The sequence below is a fragment of the Squalius cephalus genome, assembly GCF_949319135.1.
Source record: "Squalius cephalus genome assembly, chromosome: 4".
Taxonomy (NCBI): Eukaryota; Metazoa; Chordata; class Actinopteri; order Cypriniformes; family Leuciscidae; genus Squalius; species Squalius cephalus.
This window is the reverse complement of record NC_137125.1, coordinates 35,825,543-35,849,064: the sequence shown is the minus strand read 5'-3', so window position 1 is coordinate 35,849,064 and position 23,522 is coordinate 35,825,543. Positions and strand designations below refer to the sequence as shown.

Below are 23,522 nucleotides of genomic sequence, written 5' to 3'. Positions count from 1 at the left end.
GGTTTCAGATTAGTTGTCTTTTCACGAGTTCACACTTACAAATAATCAGATAGAGTAAAGTAGTACGCGTATTTGACGTGCTGTCCGAGGGGAAGGCTCCGAGCTCAGAATATGGACCGAACCCTGAGTACTCCCCCCGTATTTCTGGCTAGGAAAGTAACCAGGTGAGTGTGGAGACGGAGTGGTGGAGGGATGCCGAAAACTGTCAAGGAACATAGGTGGGTCGACTGTGTTTATAGGTCTCCACTCATGCTGATTGGGTAGACATGTTGATTACTGACTGCTGGTTGGAATGACGTGATGACTGGATGGATCATTTGATCATGTTACTCCCGAACTTTGGTAATAAAACATAATTTAGTTCAGGTGTGTGTCGTTAATTTTCCTTGTTTGCACATGTACTTAAGTTCCTCTGATTCTGTTCATTGCTGTCGGGTCTCGTCTGTGTTTAGATATGCTGCTCATTTGGTTTAGATTACTTACGTGTGGATTCATTAAAGACTGCCTTTCATCTTAATCATCGTGCTCTTGTACTTTCCACAACACAGCATTGTGACAGCCAAACATGAGATCACATAAAAAGGGTAAATTACCTAAAAAGATGATTTTTTTTGGATATTAAGTCATATTTATATGAGATAAAAAGTCGAACTTTGACATATCATGTCATAATTACTAGATTAAAAAGATCAAAATTATGATGTAAAACCTATGACATAAAATGTCAAAACACAGGATATAACAAAATGATAATTATTAAATAACGTCCAAATTTTATGTAAAAGTATAGGCTTCCATTGACGTTTATAGCATAAAATCACAGGCAGAAGCAGCAAATAGTTTGAGACTCTATTGGCTGACTGCTGACTGCACCCTCACAGTTTTACTTCCTCAAAGACAGAACCAGGAAACTCTTTAAGTGGATTGTTGAGCTGAGATTGCTGAGCTGCTTTTTCATCTCTGTAAAATGGCAGAAGCCAGCATTTTAGTGGGTCAAGACATGTTCAGCTGTTCAGTTTGTCTGGATCTACTGAAGGATCCAGTGACCATTCCCTGTGGACACAGTTACTGTATGAACTGTATTACAGACTGCTGGAATCAGGAGGATCCGAAGGGAGTTTACAGCTGCCCTCAGTGCAGACAGACCTTCACTCCAAGACCTGTCTTAGGTAAAAATGTGGTGTTTGCTGAAATGATGGAGAAATTGAATACAAAACTACGCTGCTACGCTGGACCTGGAGATGGTGAGTGTGACATTTGTACTGGAACAAAATACAAGTCTCAACTCCTACTGTCAAAATCACCTCTAACAACATGAGAAAAACTTTTTTAAAGGTAAGAAGCACAACCTGATGGATGCCACTGGCAGACCACAGAAGACCTTCAGGAATATTGGCTCCATTCTTCTCACCGCACAAGAAAACGAAGTGCTTTTCAACCACCTGGGCAGGAAATGCACAGTAAGTTCTCAAGCATTTGCTTGATTTCTTTGCCAGATTTTGTTCAGTCATGATGAGGTCTGATGTTCCCAACTCAAACTGCAATGAAGGTATCACTAATGATTCCATTGGAATGATCTTACTTGTTCATGCAACTAAATAATACATTATTAATCGGATTGACAGCTCAATCGAACTGAAAAGCCTTCATGTAAACACCTTAATCGATCCGATTGAGCTCGATCCAAATAAAATTTTGATCAGATTGAAAGGGGTGGCTAGTTCCTTTTCTAATCTGATCGAAAAAAACATGTAAATACTTGATCGGATTGAAAACCGAAACTGGAATAGACTGCACATGTGCGATGACGTACAAATGGCATAATGTATAATGCACAGAACGAGCTACAGTTATCAGGCTTGTTCGACTTTATGCAGCGCTTTACACAGACCGATCAGCGGCTGACTTGAAGCAGTGCATGTTTAGAAATTCTGTCCGAATTGAGGTTAAAAATTCTGTCCGAATTGAGCGCAGATGCCACGTCACCGGACGTATGCCATCAAAGTACCAAGAGAGTGATTCGAAAGCAGACGACCGTGATAAACAAGCATAGCTTCTCATAAGCGACAAGTTCTGATGACAAAACAGCTGTTTCATGGTTGGATTCACCTTATGACAACGATCACGTGTGTTTCGTGTTTATTCTGACACCTTCAGTCCCACTAATGCTCACACATCTCTATTTTTATAACAGTAAAAGCTATTTTCATGTATTCACAATGTTAAATTGTTTATCATGTTTATCAAAATAAAACTGATGAAAAACATAGACCCCACTTCATTGGTATTTAAATAGGCTATGTTGAACTTTATTCTTGGACAGACACTATATTAAGCAGTACATAAAGTATTGAATCAAAAAGGTCTCTGAAACATCTGTGTATTTGACAAATATTGCATTTATTTCTCTTCAGCTGTGATAAAGTGTGCAAACACAGCACGAGCATAACTACGGGAAGCAGAAAGTGTCCGACTTCATGTCTCCAATTTCAGCCCCTCCCCAACTGCAATGACTGTCGTGTTATTCAATGACTGTCGTGTTATTCTGTGTTATTCTAAAAACACTCATCGTCTGTGAATTGGAGTTGAACAACATTCCATCAGTCCTCACTTCATCCTCTCATCCACAGACATTTAATTTAATTTTAGGCGCGGGACAGGGTGTTTTTATTGCTTGATAAATATAAACAGCACGGCATAACTGTTCATGTGCTCGTCGTCTCCTAGTCAGGACCCGAAGTAGATGAATGTTAAGTCTGCTCTTTAAAACAAAGAAAAGAAGCAATGTGAGAGAATACTGTAGTATACACAAAGAGTGGGAAACTGTATATTCGTGCAGTGTGTGCATGCCAAAATTCAATTCTGATTAGAAGCTTGTGACATAAACACCCCAGATAGCATGTAACCATTGAAACAATGTTGAGTCAGTGTTGATGCGTCAACGCTGATTACATTGAAATGACATTACAAAGTGATGTTGCTTTAGCATTACTCTTGCACCCTCGGTTAATATTGAAATAATGTTCAGATTTCAACCACAAATCAATAGTGTTAATATTGCTTCAACATTTCAAAGTGATGTTGTTTCAACGTCACTTTTGCACCCTTGGTTAATATTGAAATAATGTTCAGATTTCAATCACAAATCAATGGTGTTAATATTGCTTCAACATTACAAAGTGATGTTTCAACATCACTTTTGCACCCTCAGTTAATGTTGAAATAATATTGAGATTTCAACCAAAAATCAACGGTAATAGTATTGATTCAGCATTACAAAGTGATATTTTATTACTTTTGCACCCTCAGTTGTTGAACAAAAAATTAATGGTAATGCTATTGAATCAACATTACACTATGATTGATTCTACATCACCGATGCTGAATCAAAACTGAAATTAACTAAAATAATCAATGATAATATTGTTGAATCAGCATTACACTATGATGTTGAATCTATATCATTGCTGTTGAATTAACACTGAAATTAACAAAAAATAATCTTTGGTAATATGGTTTGATCAATGTTACAGTGTGATATTGATTCTGAATACATTTAGTTGAAACACTGAAAATACAACTGAAAAGGAAGGTCAACCAATGTTGCCATCTAATGTACCAAGTTAATGTTGAAACAACATTAATATTTCAACTACACTTCAATGGTGCGTCAACAAATTCCTGACCATTTCAAAATCTTTTCAAAACATTTCAGGTCAATTTATTTTATTCAACAATCGATCACAAAAATATATAAAAGATCATTCTTTAAAAAAAGAAAGGGGGAGAAATAGGACAAAAGCATTTCAACCTTTAAAAATAAAATTGACTTCAGAAGTCTGATGTCATTACTACAGGTGGTCCAACAGTTCAGGTTTTTATAAAAATCTGTCTTACATCAGATTACTGCCTCTTTTCCTTTGGGTTGTTACTCAAAGCATGATGTTACTCAAGAACGAGTCAATTCAGTTGCCACATTCAAGAATGTTAATATACTAAACACAATATGATTTACTTTAAAAAAAAAAGTCACCGAACACAAAATATTCTAACTACGATTATAGTATTGTTAAATTCTGTTAATTTAGTTTATTTTTCTAAAATCTATTAATGCTTCAATATCAAAAGAAAGCACTATGACAGGGATGTCCGATTTTATCTCCAGCCCTATTAAACACACCTGAGGCAGCTAATCAAGGTCATTAGGATCAATGAAAACTTCCAGGCAGATGTTGGAGCTAAACTCTTCATGAAGAGGAACAAACACCTGTGAGCTATAGCCATTAACTATATCTCAGTTCATTTTTTGTGAAACTACATAGTATTCAAGTAACAAGTTTATCTTGTAGAATAAAAGAACTTAGTTTTTTTCAATGAAAATTTCTTTAAAGGGATAGTTCAGCTAGAAATGAAATTTCTGTTGTCATTTTCTCATCCTTAAGTTGTTCCAAACCTGTATGAGTTTCTGTTGAAGACAAAATAAGATATTTTAAAGAATGTTGGTAACCAGAAAGTTGACAGTGGCTGTTGATAACCTGTTTGGTTACCACCATTGAAAGTGAACCAATGGACTGTACCACCATCATGAACTGAAACGCCCCACTGATTGGGAAACACCCAGTAGTGTTTGCACAGATACATGCCTGCAAGATCTTGTGCTCATAAACTAAGACTCACCGTTAGTTCAGTGTCACTGTCTTCACTGTGCTGTTCCCTTTCATCAAAATTTCAGTGCTGATCCAACACTTTAAACATTGAAATTTTTATGTCAACCAAAATTATGGTTTGGATCAAAACTCAACATTGAATCAATGTTACCATGCTGTCTGGGACGCACATCAACCCGATCATTTATTTATCGTTCATATAAACACTAGGTTCGTGTTTGTCAATTTTATTATTTTAGGCCTATGCATTTATGCACATTTTCAAACTCAAATTTTACAAAGTTTTTACATTTTGGAACTAACGCTAGGCTAGATTTCAAAATGAATTTGGGTCAATTAATCAACCTTAATGATTTATGTGTTTATACTTATTTATAAACATAAGTTGCACCTAATATATTATTATTATTATTATTATTATGCATTGATCTCAAATTTTGATGCAATACTGACATGTTTTATGTTTAATCATCAGTGTAATACATTTTTTATCTGGCTGTTGTTGCATAACATGCTGATACTCAAATTAGTCTATATGCAGGTGGGCTTTATTTGGGAAATGTTTGTCCTGGTTTAGTTCAGTGTCTGGTGCTGTGCTGTAAACTGCTGCTGGCTTTCTGTTTCCTCATTCCACTATATTACCTGTTCTGTTCCAACAAGATTAAAATCATGTTGTTCGGATAACCAGTGTTGGGGAAGCTACTCTGAAACTGTAGTTTGACAAGCTACAAGCTACTCGTAAGTTAAAGTAGTTAAACTACAGTCAAGCTACCCTTTTGTAAAAGTAGTTAGCTACACTACAAGTTACTATCAAAAAGTAGCTAGCTACATTGAAACTACTTTTTTTGAACAACTTATATTATAAATAACTGAATAAATGTCTGAGGAATGTTTTAAGTAAAATATTTAGTGTTTAAAACAATGCAATACAATTATGATTTCAAAGAGTATTGTTTTATTACACACAACACTCAAATATCTCAGACTGTTTGTCAAAAGTGCAAAATTGCAACAAATACAACATTGCAAGAACAAAATATACATCCAACGTAAATTGCATGTAGAACATTTTCTCAAAAATACCGATTGTGAGATGGTTGCATTTTGGCAAGAAAATACATTGAACAACCGCTCACATGTGGCACTGGCAGGGAAAGAACTATCTGGTGTAGTTGCAGTAGACTGAAACCTCATCCAAAACATTAACCACCAAAGGATCAAAATGTTATAATTTGTAATGTTATAAAAGCCTCAACTGAAGAGTAAGAACGCTTGGAAAATGTTAAGTATAGTTGAACTGGCATAGTTAGTCACTGTTATTGTTATACCACTCAAGCAAAACAGGAATGGTTTCACACCATCAGTCGAGAATTGAGGTGCAGTGTCCTTCTAATAAGAGCAGGCAATAATAAAATGTATAGGCAGCTCAATTTGTTCTCTTAACTAAACTGAAGCAGAAGTGCCTGACCTGTTAATTCGACACAAGAGAAGTTTCTCAAAATGACTGTCGGAAAGACGGTTGCGTTTTGGCAGGAAAATGTCCTTTCCAACACTAAACAACCACTCACATGTGGCACTGGCAGGGACACCAGTATTGCACTTAATGAAGACTCTCTTCATTTTTGATAGATGCTGGAAAGCACTATCAGGTGTGTTTGCTGTAGACTGTAGATAAATGTTCAATTCATCCAAAACATTCTCCTGGTTTCTGGAGAAGTAGTCTGTGATCTCATCGCTTTCATTTTCTGGCTTCCTTGAAACAATTGTCTCTGCAACATGTGGACTGTGTGCTGCTGAAATCTCCTGTTTTAGTCTTAAGATGATGTCATCTTTTTGTTCATTTGGTATGTAAGACATATGAAACATAGGATGTGAAGCCGTTGCCATGAGATACTTTTTACCGGAAAGGTAACTGAACCTTCTGTTCACACCACTGATGATGGCATTAACTAATGGCCCACAATATTGGAGGTTTTCTTGCTTGAGTGACTGCAACTTCTCAACAAGAATGTTGATTGTGGGGACCAAGACTCCGAGGTATGCCATTTTGTCCGACTGGAGAACATCTAGGGCCTTGGACACTGGTGCCATCACCTGTGAAATTACACATAAAACATGGCTGTATGCATGAGTGCAAAAATACATGATGAAAATCACAGGATGCATAAGTCATGTTGATTATTATATTCTTAAGAGTTATTAATAGGTAATTAACTTTAAAATAATTTACTAAAGAATTAGGCTACTAAAGTCATTGGTTTTAGTCAAATTTGTATTTAACGTACAGTATATACCAAAAATATTTTTATTTTACAAATATGGGATTCTATGAAACACTAAAAATATTTACATAAAATGATTGATTCAATACATCTTAGACAGTTCAAACTCACCATGACATATTCTTTGATGAATATAATCTCTGATGGCTTCAGTCGTGGAATGTCCATTTTCTCACAAACATCATGGAGCTCCTGAGGTTTCTCTTCAATGCAAGTTTTCATACGATCCATTGCATTATATGTAGAGTTCCAACGTGTTACATTAGGCACAACCAGCATGCATCCAAGTCTGTCTTTAATGTTGTCAGAAGCTTGGGTGCTTCTACTCTGCTTATTCCAAAGGCTTTGACATTTGGCGAAAGCTGCCCTTGAAATCTTTTTAAATGAAGAATCTTCCACAGCTGCCTCAGCATCTTTGGTTGCAACCAAGTGGAGAGAATGGCAGGCACAGCGTTGATGGGCTGGCAAGTGGTAGTCATCCTTCTTGGTCTCTTGTAGAAATGCTGCAACATCAGTGAACTCAACATCTGCCTCTTCATCTGCCTCTTCATCATCTTCAGTCACTTTTTCTTCAGCTGCGAACACACTAAATGATTTTAAAAAATTTGAACCATTGTCTGTAGTGGTTAACACAACTTTGTTTTGAATGCTGAATTCCATGTGGACACTTTCAAGCATCTCTGCCAGAGTGTCATAAGTGTGCCTTCCCTTGATCCTTCGGCAAGCTAAAGCCCCGGAAGAGATGGTAAGTGTGTCTGAATCTATCCAATGGACAGTGACTCCCAGATAGCTCTTGTGATTTGTAGACCATGCATCTGTGGTTGTTGTTACAAATTCCTGCTCAGACAAAACTTTACACATATCTGCCTTCATGGAAATGTATTGATCCTATAGCATTCTGACTAATGTCTTTCTAGACATCACATGCCTTGAAGGCAGTACCTGCTTGAATAATTCTTTAAATTCTGCCCTTTCAACAATACTGAGGGGATGAAGCCCCTGAATAACAAAATTCAGAACCAGCTTGTTGAATTTTTCCTGGGAAACTGGTGCCACCTCCCTCATGAAATACTGAATTGGTCTTGATGAGCTTAAGGGAATCTGTTCTTGAATGGAGGGTGTCATTATCTTTTTACTGAATTGTTGCTGCATTCTCAGTAACTCATTCAGTTTAGTTGGATGCAGTCTCTGGTAGAAAAAAAATTAGAAAGAAAAACACATTTTAAATGCCATACTTTTAAATTATTATTATGCAAGACAGAAATATATAAGCCTACTAATAATACAACTGCGCAACAACATAAAGGAATGTTTCCTTTTTATATTAATTTTCATTTTACACTAAGGTAGCTAAATGATAACACTTGTCTTAATTTCTCCACTTGAAAGGATTAAACACTTGAGCTTTTATTTTGGCGGAAAACTGTGACGGGACCTTTACATTTCTATAACATTAAAAACACTTTTATATTACAAATCGAGTGAAATGCTGTAATTATCTGGCTGCCCACACAAATGTTGGAAGTTATGTGAACGTTAAACAGCATAACTGGTATTTGAAAAATGCACGTTAAACTCGCTCACATGCAGTGATGGAGCTCACAGAATTTACTGTGAAAGAAGAACGTGAATCACAAGCTGCTTGTGAGCACAGTTCGGTTCGCTCTGAAACCAGTCACAACAAATCTATACAGTAATTTAATTAGATCAAAGCCTTTGTCGTGCGATAAACAAACTAAGATTACATTTTTTGTTCAACTGACAAACACAATGGCGCAAACGTTAGTGGTCTTTTATGTTCATTACCAAACTGGCGGACAGATCATGGCGGGTCATTGTAATTAAATCAGAAATAGAAATTTGATGTAACATAGAGAGCAATAAAGCAGGATAATTAATACATTTTAAATGGCCATTACTCACCTGTATGTGCGTTCTTAAATTTGTGCTTGAGGTCTTCGACGTAGACAGCGTATTAAACTTTGGTTTGCAAAGATTGCATACAAAAGTGTAACCTTTACTTGTCGTTTCTTTGAGAGACCTGAACTTGGACAAATAAGGCCATGGGTAATTAACGTTAGTTGTTTCTCCATCCTCCAAATCTGCCGCCACGTCTTGCTCCATCATGGATAATATGGGTGTGTCAACCCACTTCTGTCTGTACGTCAGTGAACCGTTAGCCGCAAGATGCGTGATTAAACAACAGGTGGCGGTAATGGCAAAAAATTTGTTTGTAATCTAACAAGAAGAAGAATATCCTTGCATCGCGCTGATTCGCGCAGGTTCGACAAAACGCAATGTAGCTTTTGCTCGCGCTACACCGCTACTTGCTGCAAAAAGTAGTTAGCTACTGGAAAAGCTACACTGTTTAAAAAGCAACTGAGCTACTGCCAAGCTACTGAAAAATGTAGTTAAGTTAGTAGCGTCGCTACTTGTAGTTAACTACTCCCCAACACTGCAGATAACAAAAACTAAGGTTCCCTTTTCAAACAAGGGCAGTTAGGTTTCCATAGGGACTCGTTCCTCTGGAAATGGGAATCAGGCGTGCGTAACTGGACTTGCTGGACTTGTTTCTTGACACAGGCTCTTGAATGCTTCACATTCCTGGCGGCGTTGGATGGTGACAGTTCTGTGCTTATCATGCACTTGCAATATCAATGCATTCCAGAGGCTCAGTCACCTTTTGACATTTATTTGTAAGCCTTTTTATATTCAAGCAGTGTGTTGTGGCATGATTGAAGTGGTTGTGTTGTCCACATCGCTCCTCTGATGAATCAATTTAATTGCTCTAAATCACAGAACCATGAGCTGAGACTTCAGAACTCATTCATTTTTGTTAGTATTCTAATGGCGCTTTTCCACTGCATGGTACGGCTCGGTTCGACTCGGTACGCTTCGACTCGGCGCGGAACGGTTCGGCTCGCTTCGCTTTTCCACTGCGTGGTTCGACTCGGTACGGCACGGTTCGATTCGCTTTAGCTCGGTTGCTTTTCCACTGCAGTTAGTACCGCTTCAAAGTGGGTGGAACTGATCGTTATAGTTGCCGTCTCTACTGCCATGACATCATCATATTAAATGCGAATTTTTCATTCAGTGTTGCCCTCGGCAACCAATGAGAGGAACGTCTGCACCTCGTCCACTGACCATGATTCAGCCATTTCTTTTTTTGAAGCAAATACTTTTAAAACAGGTGCTACAGCGTTGGCTGTTGTCTACTGGCTATTTAAATCTAGCGGGTTTAGTGTCTCGTGTCGTAAATACAATGACGCTGGTAGTGATGATTCTGTCTGACCAATCAGTGATCTGCAGTGTTTTCACGTCACATTTTAGTATCGGTACGGTACGCTTGGAACCTCAACAGAGGTGGTACCATTTAAAGCGAACCGAAGCGAGCCGTACCGTGCCGTACCATGCAGTGGAAATGTGCCATAAGTGAGCCGTACCGAATCGAGCCGTACCATACCATATCATGCAGTGGAAAAGCGCCAAAGCGTGCCGTACCGAGCAGTGGAAAAGCGCCATAAGGGAGCTCTACTAAATGCACACACCCTAGAGCAGGACTGCTCTGTCAGCCCACCCTGAGGATGTGGTACGGTGGGCCATGGGGATTTTTCTGTTGTTTCTGGCAGTATGTGGTTCTCCTCATACATGTGAATGAATGTGGGTGTTGGAGAACCAGTGCCCGGTTGCATAAAGCACCTTAAGTTTTTCCCTTAAGTATGATACTTAAGGGGCGATTTCCCCTTACCTAAGAGAATAACTTAAGGGTGTTGCATATAATCTCTTAAACGGTTCTCTTAATTAGGTAAGGGAAACATTTAAGTGTTTCACGACAGCGATCCTGGATTCACGTTATAAAAGTCTGTTGTTGCCATAGATACGCAAAACACTAACACGCCGCGTCGCGTCTAGGACAACTGTATCACACACCAGACGCGCACTTTCTCAGTTTATGGCCAGCAATATTGTTATGTTTAAGGACATTATGGAAATAAGATAATGTCTGTTCGTTATGTTATGACTGTACTGTACAATTAAATATAATCGTTGCTATAAGTCTGCAGTCTGAACACTTTACCTCAGAGCGTCCGTTAACCGAATGAATTGAGAATATCACCTAAAAATCCGATACACACTAATTGTAGCCTACATTTATTGAATGGTAGCCATGCACGTGTAAAACATACTGAAAACTCCCAGTTGCAAAAAAACGCAGTTGTATAAGCAGTTGTAACACCGCAGGTAAAGAGTGGTTGCGATGTGTGACATGGTCAAGGTCGCTCTCTGGTTTGTTAGCGATGTATTGCGCAAATATTGCGCGTCTATCAAATCGGTATTCTTGCAACAATTTTTCATTGCAAAAATGGTCCAAAGGGTTCTCCCTATCTCTAAAAATTCTTCTTGGCACATAATGATCTTCAGCTGGTTCCATAAATTCAGCCATGTCGTCTTATTTTTGTCCGCGTTACTCTTAAGGTTACTATTTCCAAACCTTAAATTATACTTAGGGAAATGACCGTTTAAGTGAAAAAACAGCATTTAAGGGAAATTCTAAATGTTTATGACGTTTCACTTAAAGAAACCCTTAAGTAACACTTAAGGGTTTTTTTCTGCAACACCCTTAGGTTTAAGGGAAACATAAGGGCGAACTTAAGGGAAAATTACACTTAAGGTGCTTTATGCAACCGGGCACTGTCCTCTTAGGTAGTCCTTCCTGCTGGTCAAGTTTCTTATAACTATAAGGACTCCCCATGGACAAAATCAAGCCCACCCTACATTTGTTCTTGTTTGAGAAGCCGTTTCACTCAGATATACGTCACAATAGGAAAGAAAAGACTAGCGCAACTTCAGTTTCATGCCGACTTTAATTATCTCATTTTGTGTAATATAAAATACTTATCTACGATATAATATAAAATGATCTATGATAATGGGCTGTGCTCTTCTCTAAAAGCTTCGACTACAGTCATAATGCACATAATGAGCCATGTACCTCATTCTCATCATGATTAGTCTGAGAGAGTGTTTTCATTCACCGGCATTGTGACCGGCAGCTTCGTGTGGAGACTGTCAAAGGCGTTTTACCATGAGTTCTGCACTCTTGGAATGGAGCTGTTTTCACTCAAATTGTCATGAGGCTTTTGGGCGGTTTTATGACACTGCGGTATAATCATGTCCTTTACAGATTAACCACTGTATGTCCAGATCGGTTGAACTACATAATTTGAGGTAGTTTTATGGCATTAAATGTTCCCTTTCGAGGGAACTCGCACTGCGTCGCAATGACGATACTTTGGGAATCCCTTCAGCGTCAGCGCTCCTGAAGTCACTTGTCAAGTCAAGTCATCTTCATTTGTGATGCGATCTGGGAAAACCCACCACATGGTGAAATTTTACCTATAACAGGTTTTGATATCATATGGAAGCTGGTATCAAGCCCTTTCCAAATCTGTTTTTATTTTTATCATAGCTTGGTAGCAAAAGTTATGTTTATCTGAAGTCGGCCGATCGCTATGATTTTCTGGAACGGAATTTTGAGAAAAACAGGTTTAATTAACTGTCACCGTCGGGACGCTTGTCCTCCATCTCGCGATTGTTATAAAACTGCGTGACGTTATAGTTTAAACAGGATTGGCGCGAAATGCGCACTAATACACATTCACTGTACATGTTATGTGGTTTATTTTATAGGTAAACTATCTTTGTAGTGTTAAGAGACGGACAGGTGTATGGGATATACGGCGATTGTTTTTTTTTTCACCAGAGAAAATGGTCACATAGAGTGCATTAGAGAAAGAGAGTATTTTCAGCTTAACACTATAAATCGCTGTTTTTCTGCACTAAACAAGGGAATTTTGGCAAAATATTTTCAGAGATAAGAGAAAAGATGTTATAGAATAAAAATTTAATAAAAAAACGCAGGACATTTTCAGAGCACTTCATGCTTCCTTCATTTTCCAGCAGGATTTGCACCTGCCCACACTGCCAAAAGAACCAAAACCTAGTTAAATGACCATGGTATCACTGTGTAATTACTGTGTGATTTCATGTAATATTCAAATTTTCTGAAATCCTGTTTTCGTGGGTTTTATGAGCTGGAAGCCCAAATTATGTACAAATAAACAACTAAATACTTGAAATCATTTCAGTTGTGGGCCCTGAATTTATAATCTATGGAAGTTTAACGTTTTGAATGGAATTATGGAAATAAATCAACTTTTCCATGATATTCTACATAATAGCGGCAGTTAAATAAAACTTAAACAGAATATTAAACAATCACGAAATTATAATATTTATAAACGTAGATGTCCATTGTAAATTATACACAGCCTCTAACAGAGGCAGGACACCAATAGAGTTCAGAATGTCTTTAAATGCCAATCCCAATGCATCTTTTTCATTATCTATATGTATATTAAAATCACCAACAATTAGTACTTTATCTGCAGCCAATACTAACTCTGATAGAAAGTCAGCAAATTCTTTGATAAAATCTTTATGGTGCCCTGTGGCCTGTATACAGTAGCCAGCACAAATCTCAAACATGAATTGTCATTTACACTATATATTTTTACATTAAGCACCAACACTTCAAAAGAAGTACATTTAAAACTAGATTTCTTAGTGATTTTGAACATATTACAATAAATTACAGCAACACCTCCCCCTTTGCCTTTCAGACGAGGTTCATGTTTTTAACAGTAATCTTGCGGGGTGGACTCATTTAAAGTAATGTAATTGTTTGGTTTTAGCCAGGTTAGATTATAGTCAGTAATCATATCATTAACAATGAGTGCTTTTGAAGTAAGGGATCGAATATGCAGCAACCCAAGCTTTATCATTTGCTCATCCGTATTATAGCTGTTTTTTATTTGTTGAACATCAATTAAATTTTTAACCTTAGATGGGTTGAAACGTTTTTTGGATTTCCAAATTCGGGGAACAGACACAGTCTCTATGTGATGATAGTGAAAGAGGCTCTATGTGATGGGATTTATCTGACCTTGGTGACGTGAGACAGCTAGCAGACGGTCGGTTTAGCCAGTCTGTCTGCTTCCTGACCTGAGCCCCAGATTGTCATGTTTTATCTCTAAGACTATGAGCCAAATTACTAGAGAGAAGAGCAGCACCATCCCAGGAGGGATGAATACCATCTCTTTTCAACAGGTCAGGTCTGCCCCAAAAACTTTTCCAATTGTCTATGAATTCTATATTATTTTGCGGACACCACCTCGAGTAACAAAAGCACACCTCCACCTTGTGCAACTTAGTTCAATCCTGATTGGTGCAACGCCATTCCGTGACGCGTGCCTGCAGAATGCGGAAGCTATAAAGGGAGCCGGCGTCACAGCTGCTGTCAGCTTTCTGATCTTCAGCAAGCGATCTCTGTTTGTCTAAGTCTTACTTGGTGTTGTCTGTCCCGTAGTTTATTGAAATGGCAAGTCAACAACGCAGTTACGAAAGTGTGTTCATCCCTGTCCTCGCTACATTCCAGATGGGAATTCACACAATCTGTGTGTTAGTTGTTTGGGAGCAGGACATGCTCGCTCAGCCCTCGAGGGGGTTGAGTGTGAGCATTGCGAGCGTTTGCCTCTTAGTACGCTTCGCTCCCGGCTGGCGCTGTTCGATCAAAGCGGCCAGCTCTGTGCCCCACGCAGTGCGGGTCCCGCGGTTGCCGAGGCAACCCGGCGGCTTCACTCGTGGGGATCACAGGTGGATCTAGGGGAGGGATTTGAGACGGCTTTGGGCCTTTCTCAGCCCTCATCCCCTAGTTCCAGTGCTCACGTTCGGGATATGGAAGCCCACTCCGCGGCTTCTTCCGCCTCGAATGAGGACTTGCCGCTGGGCTTATCTTCTTCTGAGGAAGTTGATGTGCTCAGCATCGAAGGTGGTGATTTGGGTGATTTGCCAGCCCGTATCACCACAGTAGGAGGAGTTATTGGAGGTTATAACTCGCGCCGTGGCCAGGTTAATTATTGGCCGGCCGAGAAGCAGGAATTTCAGTCAAAAAGCAAATTAGATGAGCGTTTTCTAAAACAGAAACAGAATGGTTATGGCGTGATGCCCAAGATAGAGGAGACTTTGGCAGATTATTTAGCACCAGACGCTGCATCCTCACTTAAAGCCCTTGCATTGCCCTCCAAACCATGCCGCATAACTTCTTCTTTGGTGGGCAAAGGGTACATGGCAGCAGATCAGGCAGGTGCCTGTTTACACACTATGGCCATTCTTCAAGCTTATCAGGCTGACCTGCTAGGAGATTTAGATAAGGGGGAGAATATCGATATTGCAGATAGTAAAGAGTTGAGAAGAGCTACTGATTTATCTCTCGCACTACCAAGGAGGCGGCTCGCGCAATCGGCTGCTCCATGGCAGCCCTGGCAGCGACGGAGAGACACCTATGGTTAAATCTGTCTGGCATCAAAGAAAGAGACAGAGCCTTCCTTCTCGATGCCCCGCTTGCGCCTCTTGGTCTCTTCGGTGACGCTGTTAGCTCTGTCGTCGAGAGATTTCAGGAGGCAAAGAAGCAAGCAGCGGCATTTCAGAAATTCATCCCCCGCCTCCAGAAATCTCATGGGGCTGCTGCAAAGGGACAGCCCCAGCCATGTACATCTGGCTCCTCGTACAGACAGAGGCAGAAAGACAGTGTTGCTAATCGAGCCCCTCCACAACGATCTCAGAGCTCGAGGTAATACCCTCAACTGAAGCCTGCGAGTCAGAAAACGTATTTGAGGACCGTTATTCTGACAAAACGGGCTTCGGGAAAGAGGTCCTGATGGTCAGATCAGGCCTCTGAGGGCGCCCCCTCCAGGGGTGGAGCGAATTACACCCGCTCCTCCGCGGAGCTCTCAGGAAATCGATTTGCTCACGGCGCTTCGGGGCACAACGATTTCCGATGAACACAATCCTCGACTTCTGCTCGTCAAGAAGAAAATAGCGGTCGTGGGGAGTTCGTTCTTCATAGAGAGGCCTGTAGAAAAATTTGTTCAGTTAGTTCCTGCCGGGAATTCGCTTCAGGACACCGAAGCTGCTCTTCAAGATACTCCGAACACCAGCCTCGAGAGGCTGGTTTCGCTAGCAAATTTCCTGCACGCCTGGGAAGCGCTACCCAATATATCTCAGTGGGTAGTGTGTACCATTAGCAAAGGGTACAGACTTCAATTCAGGTCTCAAACACCGAAATTCAAGGGAATTCTCGAAACAGTGGTAGCCCCCGAACGCATGCATGTTATGGAGCAGGAAGTTCAGTCTCTTCTGGCGAAGGAGGCCATAGATCTCATTCCTACCGCAGAGAGGAACACTGGGTTCTACAGCCGGTATTTTATAGTTCCAAAGAAGGATGGAGGATTACGTCCCATTATAGATCTTCACCAAGATCTATAATTCGCCAATGTATCTTTATTCTATTGTATTTATCTATGTTTGTAATTTGTTTATTATTTTCTATGCAGATTCACTCTCCTAGAAAATCACCCCAATTATTCAAGAATGATTCATTCTTTTCAGAGCCATTTAAATCATCTGGTGAAATTGTCTCTGTTTTCACCATGCACAATTGTTCATAATTCACAATTGCAGAGTTAGTTTAATCCATTTTATATATTAGTTTAATTTAGTTTTATTTTGTTTTTGTGTCCACAGAGTTTGTGTTCAGCAGTGGTACAGGTCTATGGAGCCGACAAAAACTCATCTTGGGTGAAGAAGTGCAGTGGTGTGGCCTGTCTGGTGAAAGACAGCACTCAGAGGTCTTACTTTATCAGGGTGTTTGATATAAAAGTAAGTCAGCAGATGCTCCATGTGGATCAGATGTGTTTTTTATGATTCCCCATATATCATCTTGTTATTAGTATTAAGTTAATGGTTTCTTATTCTGGGTTGACAGGAGGGAAAAATCTTGTTTGATCAAGATTTGATGAGCACCTTTACAATAAACTGCTCCAAGCCTGACTTTATCACATTTGCTGGACATGTAAGTGCTCAGATCTTGTACCAACATCCCCTTTGCGCGTTCTGTCCATGTGTTCATATCTACGGTGAACGGGACATGTTCGGTTCACTTAGTTTTGTCGTGGCCACAATATATTAACTATATGAGGGAACGATATATTTTTCTCATGGACACGACTTTTTTTGTGTTGAGGGAACGACATCTATTTCTCATGGCCACGAGTTAAATGCATAAACAACCTGTTCGACCATAGCAGCCTGGAATTATCAAAAATGGATAGACCTATAATAATACTTATTTTTAATTAAGGAAAAGCGCAGAATTAAGAAATGATTACATTAACATATTGGCCATTATATTGTATTACGCACAATTGAGCACTGGCAGTTCAGGGGGCCAGGGAGGTCTGGTCAGGGGCTTGAGCCATTGTGTGTGCAGCACATACACACAAAATAGCCGTTGCCACAATGATCAGCGCTGCACACTCTGGAGAAAATGTGGCGGCCATGTTGGCTGAAGACTCTTGCGTGGCGGCCACTTTTACGGGATTTTAACATATTTAACATTTAACATATTAGTCTATATATTTATTTTTATATAGGTTTAATAGGCATAATAATAATAATAATAATAATAAAGACACAATCAGTGAATGGTTTTAAAGGTCATTGAGATGGGATAGATAAAAATGTTTTCTTGTAGGCCTATATTATCTTATGTTCTTACATATTCTTTTATCATTTATTGATAATAACAAACTTCATTGAAATGCTGTCTATAGGCAACATTGTGCGTAATATAATAGGCTATATAATATGTAACCATTTCTTAATTAAAAATAAATATTGTTATAGGCCTATTCTTTTTTGATCATTCCAGGTTGCTATGGTCACGCAGGTTGTTAATGCATTTAACTCCTGGCCATGAGAAAACAAATTCGCTCCCTTAAAGCTACACTGTGTGATTTTTACCCCCATCTAGCGGTGAAATTGTATATGACTACCCAGTGAAAATTAGTTTCTGTTCCTCTCAATTCCGAGAGCGTTTTAACTCCTACGGTGGCCGTATTATTCCAAGATTAACATGGCTTCCAGTTATCACTTCGTCCATGACAATAATAAACAATATGTCTAAAATGAATAAAACTACAGGACAGATGTCAGGAGGTAAACGTCACCCTTGGAATCGGCTATCCCAGCATAATCAGATTAGGCTAATGTTACAATGTGTACAAAGTAAAAGCAATTAAAAATAACAAAAATTTACAGTGTCCTTTTTTTATATAGCTTAAAAAATTGCACCTTTAAAACTATTCATCACCTGTGATCTGTCGCAGCACAGATTTATGTTACAAGGTAAACAATACTTTTTCACCATTGACGCAAGGATGAAGTTATACTAGAGGTCATGTTGACCATGCTATGGTTAGACAAGCAACTATAAAACTTCGAATTTACACAAATGAATTACAACAGGCTGAATTACCTGTCGAGAAGAAAGCAGGCAACCTCGGCGTCCGTTTTAAAATATTTTCTCCTCATGAGCTCTTTCCATCTGGGAAAAGTTACTCCAATATTGACTATGGTCTTGCTGATTTGTCTGTCGCGTTGACGTTTTAATTCTCTCTTTCAAATGTGAGTAGGCTACGCACGCAAGCACGCACACACACACACACACCACACTATCTTTCAAATCTGCCGGCACTCGCGAGCTCGCGAGTAATCTCCCCCTCGCATTCGTCACGGTGTCACTGAGTGAAAAACGCAAAAGGCGAAGCTTGAATTTACAGGTATGTCCCTCTTTGGCTAATGTAGTTTCAAGATGGAGGGGCAACATGGCGACCGGCATACGAACCCCTCACCCGTATGTACTTTCAATGGCAGATTATAAACTTAAGAGAATACTTTATTACTTGAAAGAAGTAAATATACATTAATGAGCACATATATTTTTGAAAGAACTAAGTGTTTTTTGCTAAGAATCAACTAAGAAAGTTACACAGTGTAGCTTTAAACATAGGATCTCAAGACCACAACAATATGTCGTGGCCACCACGACAAAACTAAGTGAACTGAACATGTCCCCTCCCGTTCACCATACATATCTGTTTTGTACACTTGTACTTCACCTCAGCAGACATAGGGAATGTGCCACAGCCTGATAAAGCTGGAATTAAAAAGTCAATGTGAAACTGAAATTGCTTTTTTCACTTTCATCTCTGCAAATGTTTTTTTTTTTTTATACAATGTTCTGTTGACATTTGTCAGTGCAAGCAGCTTTCCTGTTTGAATAACTCTTCTGAATCATCTGTGTTTTGATTCATGACTTATTGTCTGTATGCTGTTTCACGACAAGCAGAGTGTATATAAAGCATCTTTACTGTGTGTTCATCCTCAGGCAATCCAGTTCGGTCTCAATTTTGACAGTAAAGAGGAAGCCAAGCGCTTCAGTTCTACAGCTGATGAACTTCTGGTTAGATGGAGGAAAAGCGGTAAATACAACAGCACAGCAGGCCGTATCTTTACTTTACTTCACTTGTGTCCCTCTGCTGGAAAAAAACATTATAATTTTCTTCTGACATGATTCATTCTATCACTATTTCTGTAACACTATATGCTGCGCTCCCTTTTTTTTTTTTTCTTCTAACTAAGGCTACTCAACCAGTTGTGCGTTTCCTCATGCCTGTTTCTTCCGCGTTCTGCTCTTTGATGCATTTGGGACCCACAGGGGTCTGTTCATGTTGGTCTGCTTAGTCCTCTTTTTAAACACTTCCCCTCTGTATGTCGACTGATTTAGCGACTTCTGCCAGGACAAGGAGAAGATTGTGCATTTGAGTCTTTTCCGACAAACTAATGTTAAATATCTCTCCGATCATTCTTACACCACTAAATCTTACCTTCTTGTTCTTTCACTAATAAACCTTACATTTTAAGTCATGCACTGGTGAATTTATTAAGAACCATAATCTTAATTTTGTCTTGCAGAAAAAAGAAGTGACCCACACAGTAAGTTGTTTACTAATGAATTGCATTAACTTTAATTATGTCTATAAACCTTACATAGGACTGACAAAGTTTACCAGTTAAAATGTCTTTATGTCTGCAGATTCTTTGAAGATATGCTAGTAGTTTATGTTGAATTATTATATGTTGCATAATCAGACTGAATTGTGCAAAGAATTATCCGGGTCATATTTAACCCCAAAATAAAAATAAAAAATAAAAAAATAGGAAATTATATTTTACTAAAAGAAAATAACGACTGTTTTTTAGGAGCATGAGAGTTTTGTATTGTGGCATTATTATTGTGACAGTTAGCCCCAACATTATAACTACTTTTAAATTAATTAAAAATAAAATAAATGCTGCCATGCTGTATAGGCATACTTGAACTTTACAAATATTATGTATTAGATCTTATTTATTAAACGATGTTTTTAAAATGTTTCATTTGTCATATATATATATATATATTCATTCATCACATAGCATTAAACAATGCAACGTTTTTAGGCCTTTAATTGTTTTTCACAGGAAAAAAGCCTTTAAATGTGTCATTTTGGTGATCAAAGATTAGTTTTAAGGGATACAACTATTGACTACAGGGGGATTTTAAGCAAGGATGCATTAAATTGATCCAAAGAGACAGTAAAGGCATGTATAATGACTTATATTTTTTATATTCTAAATAAATGATGTTCGTTTAAACTTTATATTCATCAAAGAATCCTGAAAAATAAAATTCATCACAGTTTCCAGAAAAAAAATATTAAGCAGGAAAAAACTGGGGACATTAATAATAAGAACCATTTTTAATAATTGAGCATCAATAATAATTGATAATAAGGATCATGTGACACTAAAGACTGGAGTAATGGCTGTTAAACATTCAGCTTTGCCATTACAGAAATAAATTACATTTTATAATAGATGTTACAGTTATTTGAAATTGTAATAATGTTACAATTACTGTGTTTAATGTTCTATTGATCAAATAAATGCAGCCTTCGTGAGAATTAGAGACTCATTCAAAAAGAAAAGAAAAATAAATCTTTCTTTTTAGAAAATTGACTGATAGTGTGTGTGCATATCAACAGTGCATATTTTTAACCACTTTGCATCTGATGTGAGCAAAACATACAAAAAAAGTAACAATTTATTAATCATTTATGAATGCATAGTCATGTTTCGTAAATGATTAGATAATCATTTACTAATCACTTGTAAATGACTTGTAACAGAATTTACAAAACATTCATAAAATGTCAGTATAACACTTGCTAATCATTTATGAATGTTTTGTAAACAATTAGTTCATCATTAACTAACCACTTATATATGACTTACAGCTGAATGTTATTATGAAGTGTTACCAAAACGAGATTCCACATTTTTTTTGATTGCATCAGTGAATGCATAATTTAAAAATGTATTGACTGTTCCAGGACCATCAGGACCATCAGGACTTTCAGAACCAACACTTCTAATGGCAACGGTGGACACGAAAAACCCAGAGATCAACAATCAGAAGAAAATATCCAAAGCTGATATCGGCACCCCATACGATTTTCGGTGAGTTCACTTTTATGTTCAAAACCACATGGAATTGGTACTAAGATGCGTTTGGTCGATCGGATCACAAGTAGACGAGGGAGACACATTACTGTTTACACCTGCCATTTTAATCCGTCTCTTTTGTCCACTTTCAACCATTTCTGTTCTGTCCTGATTTCTTTGAGGGGAGGGTAAATGTTTGTTTTTCTTTAGATCTTATGATCTAATTGTCAATAAGCTCACACAATTAACATACAATTGTGAAAGGAGATGATGGAAAAAAACACGGAGAGCAGCAGCTTTCGTTTAAAGCCACAAGACCATGCAGAACGCTGTGAGTGTGTGTTATAAATCAGGAATGGCGAGAGAACATTGTGCTTGGTACGTTTTCATCTTCAAACCAAACTTGGGTCTTCAGTTGACAAAGTTTAAATCCTGTCTGGCTTGCGCGCTTCCCATACTGTTTACACAAGTTGGTAGGCGGAGAGTAGGTGGTCTTTTATGGCTGTTCAAACACATTCGACCACATAAGCGTTTACACGACGAACGCAATCCGGTCAAATGCATTTTCAACAACCTCTGGAATTTCTCGAAAGTGGACAGGCTCAAAACATTTAAGACCCCATTTACACCTGTATTTAGCATTGTACGCTAATTATCCGATCAACCAAAACCCATCTTAATACCAGGTACTATATTGTAATACTATGTTGTGATAGAAAGTGCAACCAGATGGACACTTGTTTTTAATATATCCCAGACGTAATAATCTGGCGGCTGTATTCCAGGAATCATGTTAAAGATGAGTGAAATATATATATATATATATATATTATTTTTTTTTTTTTTTTTTTTTTTTTCAGGCATGTTGGCCATGTAGGATGGGATCCCAACCCAGGCTTAGATGTAAGTATTTCCGCCACTGCATGTTTGCATGTTAGCATTTATTGCGAAACGCATAAAGTCGTGATGTTCGATGTTGCATGCATGTCATCTTAAGATGCAGTTGTTTACACGATTTCATCACAGTCAGGAGGTCATGACGGGATATGATTCAAGTCATCTCTAACACAAAGTGATTGCAGGGGGTTTATCTTCATAATCTAAAGCAATCCTTCACCCAAAAATCAAGGATCATATTTCACTCATTGGCAGTGTGTATTAGATCTGTGTGCGCTAGTTTTTAATTTGAACTCCTCTGAATGAGAGATTACATAAAGGGCATTTATTCTGGGTTATGGTGGGATTGTGCTGGTAAACTATCTGCAGGAGTGCTGGGAAGTTTTTCATTATCAGAGGAAATAATTATTAACTTTAAGCAGCACATTCGTCTGTTTCTGTGGTTGAAGAATTTGCTAAAATATTGTGGCCACCGAAAATACATGTTCCCTTTCGTCCTGGGAACTCCAACGTGTCGTCGGGGGAGTTCCCTGACGAATTGGGATCACGCAAGGGAGACCAACTGCCTACGAGTGAATTAAAACGAGCCAATGAAAATTGGCATGCAGGATTTGCATTCCGCAGCCCGCCTACCAGTGCGGGTATAAAGAGGCGGAAGCAACGCATGCATAGTGCTTTTAGCTTCGGAGCCGACCGGTTGTGTCCTCTCTGAGTGAATGAGCTTTAAGATTGTATCTATCTTATGCTCTACGAGTCTGCTGTTTTGGGAGGGGATCTCTCTGTGTTGGTGAGACGGCGTTTCAGCGACCGCGCGATTTCATGTCTGCCGGCTGCGTCTACACGCTGTTAATTCAAAAGCTGTTTTCACAGCTGGTAAACGGTTGAGTGCGCACAGTGGGCTTGCAGTTTCCCCGCTGTGTTGCCGCGTTCGGTCCCTGTGTGCTTCAGCACAATAGAGAGAGTACTTTCTTCCTGAAAGAGCAACACGAGTGAAGATCGCGTCCTTTTCAGGATGTTTCACTCGTGTGTTTCTGGATGCGATCGTTTCCTGTCCTCATTGACGGCCATTCATTCATTCGGTTCATTGTTTCACATGCCTAATCAGTGTGTGAGACTTCGTTCGTGGAACATTAATGTGGAACTACGTTCTCTCAGGAGTGCATGACCA

At 38.8% G+C, this 23,522-nt stretch overlaps 2 protein-coding genes across 4 annotated transcripts in view; one reads left to right on the top strand and one right to left on the bottom strand.

Annotated features, from left to right (window-relative positions):
- Nucleotides 1-899: 899 nt before the first annotated feature.
- LOC307156852 (uncharacterized protein) overlaps nucleotides 900-23,522 on the top strand; it is a 44,890-nt gene continuing 22,267 nt past the window's right edge. For 2 of the 3 annotated variants that reach the window (XR_013820828.1, XM_079868533.1), the window contains exons 1-8: nucleotides 900-1,244; nucleotides 1,336-1,460; nucleotides 16,595-16,729; nucleotides 16,836-16,922; nucleotides 19,299-19,392; nucleotides 19,886-19,906; nucleotides 21,346-21,472; nucleotides 22,318-22,360. Coding sequence is in view for 2 of the 3 variants with exons in the window: in XM_079868533.1 (XP_079724659.1) it covers nucleotides 968-1,244; nucleotides 1,336-1,460; nucleotides 16,595-16,729; nucleotides 16,836-16,922; nucleotides 19,299-19,392; nucleotides 19,886-19,906; nucleotides 21,346-21,472; nucleotides 22,318-22,360 (909 nt within the window). In the remaining variant the exon portion in view is untranslated. Of the gene's footprint in view, nucleotides 1,245-1,335; nucleotides 1,461-16,594; nucleotides 16,730-16,835; nucleotides 16,923-19,298; nucleotides 19,393-19,885; nucleotides 19,907-21,345; nucleotides 21,473-22,317; nucleotides 22,361-23,522 lie in introns of those variants that run through there. The other variant, XM_079868534.1, reaches the window with a different exon arrangement.
- Nucleotides 5,602-9,061, bottom strand: LOC307156861 (uncharacterized protein). Its single transcript, XM_079868548.1, has 2 exons — nucleotides 7,061-9,061; nucleotides 5,602-6,761 (listed from the first exon to the last, which is right to left on the bottom strand). Exons 1-2 carry the CDS (start codon nucleotides 7,820-7,822, stop codon nucleotides 6,111-6,113), a joined length of 1,413 nt encoding a protein of 470 aa, XP_079724674.1. The 5' UTR covers nucleotides 7,823-9,061; the 3' UTR covers nucleotides 5,602-6,110.

Coding starts and splice junctions, on each gene's coding strand:
- LOC307156861 (XM_079868548.1), bottom strand. CDS start 7,822: ATGAAGGCAGATATGTGTAAAGTTTTGTCTGAGCAGGAATTTGTAACA. Junction 6,762..7,060: donor TCATCAAAGAATATGTCATG/GTGAGTTTGAAC, acceptor GTAATTTCACAG/GTGATGGCACCAGTGTCCAA.